Genomic DNA, 6,083 nt, shown 5'->3' on the forward strand with positions numbered 1-6,083 from the left:
TACTAGAGCAGGCATACTAATAGTAGTACTACTAGAGCAGGCATAGTAATAGTAGTACTGCTAGAGCAGGCATACTAATAGTAGTACTACTAGAGCAGGCATACTAGTAATACTACTAGAGCAGGCATACTAGTAATACTACTAGAGCAGGCATACTAGTAATACTACTAGAGCAGGCATACTAGTAATACTACTAGAGCAGGCATAGTAATAGTAGTACTGCTAGAAACAGGCATACTAATAGTAGTACTACTAGAGCAGGCTACTAATAGTAGTACTACTAGAGCAGACATAGTAATAGTATTACTGCTAGAGCAGGCATACTAAAGTAGTACTAATAGAGCAGGCATACTAACTAGTAGTACTACTAAGAAGCAGGCATACTAATAGTAGTACTACTAGAGCAGGCATACTAATAGTAGTACTACTAGAGCAGGCATACTAATAGTAGTACTGCTAGAGACAGGCCATACTAACAGTAGTACTGTAGAGCAGGCATACTAATAGTAGTACTACTAGAGCAGGCATACCTAACAGTAGTACTGCTAGAGCAGGCATACTAAAATAGTTTACTGCTGAGCAGGACTACTAATAGTAGTACTACTAGAGAAGGCATACTAATAGTAGTACTGTAGAGCAGGCATACTAATAGTAGTACTGCTAGAGCAGGCATACTAATAGTAGTTGCTGCTAGAGCAGGCATGTAATAGTAGTAGAGCGGCATAGTAATAGTAGTACTACTAGGGAGGCAGTAGTAATAGTAGTAGAGCAGGCATAGTAATAGTAGTACTACTAGAGCAGGCATACTAATAGTAGTACTACTAGAGAAGGCATAGTAATCGTAGTAGCAGGCATAGTAATAGTATACTAATAGAAGCAGGCATACTAATAGTAGTACTACTAGAGAAGCTGTAATAGTAGTAGACAGCATAGTAATGCAGTACTACACAGAGCAAATAATAGTAGTACTGTACTAGAGCAGGCATACTAATAGTAGTACTACTAGGGAAGGCAATAGGAATAGTAGTAGAGCAGGCATAGTATAGTAGTACTATAGAGCAGCATACTAATAGTAGTACTACTAGAGAGGCATAGTAAAGTAGTAGAGCAAGGCATAGTAATAGTAGTACTACTAGAGCAGGCATACTAATAGTAGTACTACTAGAGCAGGCATACTAATAGTAGTGCTGCTAGAGCAGGCATAGTAACAGTAGTACTACTAGAGCAGGCATACTAATATAGTACTACTAGAGAAGGCATACTAACAGTAGTACTATAGAGAAGGCATACTAACAGTAGTACTGCTAGAGCAGACATACTAATACTAGTACTGCTAGAGCAGGCATACTAATATTGTACTACTAGAGAAGCGTACGAACAGTAGTGCTGCTAGAGCAGGCATACTAACTAGTACTGCTAGAGCAGACATACTAATACTAGTACTGCTAGAGCAGGCATACTAATATTGGTATGCTAGAGAAGGAATAGTAATAGGAGTATACTAGAGAGGTATAGTAATAGGTAGTAATACTAGGGAGGCGTGTAATAGTAGTACTACTAGAGCAGGCATTCTAATAGTAGTACTACTAGAGAAGGCATAGTAATAGTAGAGAGCAGGCAATAGTAATAGTGTACTACTAGGCAGACATATTAATAGTATTACTGCTAGAGCAGGCATACTAACAGTAGTACTAATAGAGCAGGCATACTAACAGTAGTACTACTAGAGCAGGCCATACTAATAGTAGTACTTAGAGCAGGCATACTAATAGTAGTACTACTAGAGCAGGCATACTAATAGTAGTACTGCTAGAGCAGGCATACTAACAGTAGTACTGCTAGAGCAGGCATACTAATAGTAGTACTACTAGAGCAGGCATACAACAGTAGTACGTAGAGCAGGCATATATAGTAGTACTGCTAGAGCAGGCATACTAATAGTAGTACTACTAGAGAAGGCATAGTAATAGTAGTAGAGCAGGCATAGTAATAGTAGTACTACTAGAGCAGGCATACTAATAGTAGTACTGCTAGAGCAGGCATACTAATAGTAGTACTACTAGAGAAGCATAGTAATAGTAGTAGAGCAGGCATAGTAATAGTAGTACTACTAGAGAAGGCATAGTAATAGTAGTAGAGCAGGCATAGATAATAGTAGTACTACTAGAGCAGGCATACTAATAGTAGTACTACTAGAAAAAGGCATAGTAATAGTAGTACTGCTAGAGCATGCATAGTAATAGTAGTACTACTAGAGCAGGCATACTAATAGTAGTACTACTAGAGCAGGCATAGTAATAGTAGTACTGCAGAGCAGCCTACTAATAGTAGTACTGCTAGAGCAGGCCTACTAATAGTAGTAGCTAGAGCAGGCATACTAATAGTAACACTACTAGAGCAGGCATACTAATAGTAACACTACTAGACAGGCATACTAACAGTAGTACTACTAGAGCCGGCATACTAACAGTAGTAATGCTAGAGCAGGCATACTAATAGTAGTACTACTAGAGCAGGTCTACTAATAGTAGTACTATTAGAGCAGGCATACTAATAGTAGTACTGCTAGAGCAGGCATACTAATAGTAGTACTGCTAGAACAGGCATACTAATAGTAGTACTACTAGAGCAGCATAACAACAGTAGTACTGCTAGAGCAGGCATACTAATAGTAGTACTGCTAGAGCAGGCATACTAATAGTAGTACTGCTAGAGAAGGCATAGTAATAGTATAGCTAGAGCAGGCATATAATAGTAGTACTGACTAGAGCAGGCATACTAATAGAGTACTGCAGAAGGCATAGTAATAGTAGTAGAGCAGGCATAGTAATAGTAGTACTTGCCTGGCTCTCTACTATTTACTATGCCTTCTCTAGCAATACTAATAGTATGCCTGCTCTGCAGTACTACTATTAGTATGCCTGCTTACAGTACTACTATTACTATGCCTTCTCTAGCAGTATACTATTAGTATGCCTGCTAGAGAAGCATAGTAATGGTCTGTAGAGCTGATGGCATGACCTATGTCATTGTGTGGGATAATGTCAGGTTCCACCATGCTCAAATGGTGCAAGCATGGTTTCAGGCCCATCCACAATTTACCACCCTGTACTTACCCCATACTCTCCTTTCCTAAAACCCGTGTCAGGACCCGGTTACGAACTCGGGTCTCCGGTGAGAGAAACAGTCACTTAGCAAACTGAGCCACTAATAGTCGGCAGAACCCAGAAGATGAGGCAGACACAGCAGTACTTGAGACGGTGTTTTAATAAAGTAAAAAGGAAAGTACTTCAGACAAAAATATAAATCCACAACGTCAAAAGTAATTCCAAGAGAAAAAGGTATATCCTCCAAGACAAAAGGTAAATCCACAAAAGTGGTAAGTACAGCAGGGAAAAAAACCTCTAAAGAAATAATCAAAAAATAAATAAACAAGAACAAAAACAGAGTACCTCAAGAGAGTCCAACTGGAGTAACAAATGTTCACAGCATTGCTGGGGCTGGGTGCTAACATTCAAACACAGAGCAAAGAACTGAGGAAAACTAAGGGTTTAAATGCATTCAAGGGAAACGAGGCACAGGTGAAAATAATAACTGGAAACAAGGGAAAACAAAAGGGTCAAAAAAGCACAATGGGGGCATCTAGTGGCCAAAACCGGAACAATCCTGGCCAAATCCTGACAACCCGATTGAGGAATTTTTCTCCACATGGAGGTGGAAGGTATATGATAGGCGCCCTCACGAACAAGCCACCATTCTCCAGGCCATGGATAACGCATGCAATGACATCACGGCAGACCAGTGTCAGGCCTGGATTCGCATGCCCGAAGATTCTTCCCAAGATGTTTGGCTAATGAAAACATCCATTGTGATGTAGATGAGAACCTGTGGCCAAATCACAAAACAGGGTTGATGGAAATATAGAAGTACAGTAATCAATCCTTTGTTTTGCTTTTTACAGTAAGCCAGGTGAGGAACACTGCAGTTGACGTTTTACTGTAGTTTTTTCTTTTTTGTAGCTAATTATTTTTGCTTTGATTCAAAGAAACCTATGAGTGATTTTATTGTATTTCATCAATACATTTCAGATTTTGTTCAATGATTCCACTGTGTCTGTAGTATTCTCTCTACTAGTCCTTTTACAGTGATGTATTTACGTGTAGTACCATAATGAAACATGTATCACATATTTTGTACTACCATATTTAATGATTGAACGAACAACTACACAGTGAAACTATCGGCATATTGTGTGTGGGTGATCTAAATGAATTTTCCGATGGTATTTCATGATAAATTAGTTATTTGAACCAATGATTCTGCAAGTGCAAGGTTTCTTTAAAGATATGAATGCACAATGCAATGTTTTGAACATTGGACAGCCTGTGTTACAAGTGATGACCGTTTTGAATTTTGTGTCTAGAGTTTTGAAAAATGATCACAAAGTTCTGAAATTAGTGCCAAAGGGATTGTAAAAAACTGTATAACATTAAAGATTTCATCTTTAGTGTAGCTGAGCCTTCTCCTCTTCCTCTCTCTTGTTGTGAATCATATGTTCCATTGTAATAACCAGACATAGACAGGATGAATACTCATGTCACTCTCATCCTATCTTCTCTTCTCTTTTCTCCTCCTTCCCTTGCTTTACTCTCTCTAATCCAATACTCTTCCTCCCTGTCATTTCCTCACTCATAACTTCCCCTCTACCTGCTTTCCTCCCCTGTCTCTTCCTCTCTTCCCCCCTTTTCTCTTTTTTTCTCCTCCTACCCCACACCCCTGCCTCCCTCTCTCATCCCCTCTTCCCAACTCTCTCTCTCCGTCCACCTGCCTCCTCCTCTCTCTCCCCCAGGTACAGTATGTCTCGTCTGGAGAAGGCCATTGTATCCATGGTGGAGGTGTTTGAGGAATATGCTACAAAGGATGATAAGAATCGCCAGCTTAGCGGGACAGAGCTCGCAGAGCTGATGAAGAAAGAGCTGGCCAGCTCAGAGTTCCACGTAAGACACACACACACACACACACACACACACACACACACACACACACACACACACACACACACACACACACACACACACACACACACACACACACACACACACACAGTGTTGTCCTGTATGGCTCAGTTGGTAGAGCATGGCACTAGTAACACCAGGATAGTGGGTTTGATTCCTGGGCCCACCCATATGAAAAATCGATGCACGCATAACTGTAAGTATATTATTCTATTATCACACAAACACACACACACACACACAGCCTATACACATGTTTTACATATCCATACCACAACATAGTAGTAACGTTTTATTAACATACACATACCACTGCATAATGATTAAAAAAAAATAATAATAATAATAATAATGATGTCTACAAGATACCTAGAAAACCCACATGTGTCTGTGTGTGTGTGTGTGTGTGTATGTGTGTGTGTATGTGTGTGTGTGTGTGTGTGTGTGTGTATGCATGCATGCGTTTGTGTGTCTCAGGGAAAGGTGGAACCAGCAGTGCTCCAGGAGGCGATGACCAACCTGGATAAGAACCATGATGGGGAGATCAACTTCAGAGAGTTCTCCATGTTCTTGGCTACTCTGGCCAGGGGCTACTACAGAGCCAGAAACAAGGGCAACAAGGGCAAGCCTGACAAGCCTGAATGAGGGGCCAAAAAGAACCTGTTGACAGGTGTGGCCAGTATCGAGACACACACATACTGCTTTTCTATGATGAAAGAGAGAAAATGATGCTCTTACTGTAACTTGTATGGTGCTTTAAAGATGTTGTCTTCTCAACTTATCTGCCGTTTTTTTTTTATGACTTGATTGTGTAACGTTCGTCTTTCGGGGAGAGAGTGGACCAAGACGCAGCGGGTGATAAATACATGATGATTTAATTAGACAAGACGAACACTGACACGAAAGACACTTGAACAATTTTCAAAACAACAAACGACGTTAAACAGACCTGAACATGAGAACTACAATATCACGAAGAACGCACAAACAGGAAAAACGAATGAACGAACGAGACAGTACCGTGTGGTGCAACAAAACACAGACACAGCAACAATCACCCACAAACAA

General features: G+C 40.3%; 1 protein-coding gene across 1 annotated transcript; it reads left to right on the forward strand.

The window, feature by feature from the left end:
- Positions 1 to 4,853: 4,853 nt before the first annotated feature.
- On the forward strand, positions 4,854 to 5,782 carry s100w (S100 calcium binding protein W). The gene is made up of 2 exons (XM_038977481.1): positions 4,854 to 4,997; positions 5,493 to 5,782. The coding sequence occupies exons 1-2, from the start codon at positions 4,857 to 4,859 to the stop codon at positions 5,658 to 5,660; spliced, it is 309 nt and encodes a 102-aa protein (XP_038833409.1). The 5' UTR covers positions 4,854 to 4,856; the 3' UTR covers positions 5,661 to 5,782.
- Positions 5,783 to 6,083: the final 301 nt, after the last annotated feature.

The sequence above is a fragment of the Salvelinus namaycush genome, chromosome 37 (assembly GCF_016432855.1).
Source record: "Salvelinus namaycush isolate Seneca chromosome 37, SaNama_1.0, whole genome shotgun sequence".
NCBI classification, from domain to species: domain Eukaryota; kingdom Metazoa; phylum Chordata; class Actinopteri; order Salmoniformes; family Salmonidae; genus Salvelinus; species Salvelinus namaycush.

What these genes read in the sequence shown, in the direction of transcription:
- s100w (XM_038977481.1), top strand. Translation starts at nt 4,857, where the DNA reads ATGTCTCGTCTGGAGAAGGCCATTGTATCCATGGTGGAGGTGTTTGAG. An exon ending in TGGCCAGCTCAGAGTTCCAC is followed by an intron (nt 4,998 to 5,492) that starts GTAAGACACACA and finishes TGTGTGTCTCAG; the next exon opens with GGAAAGGTGGAACCAGCAGT.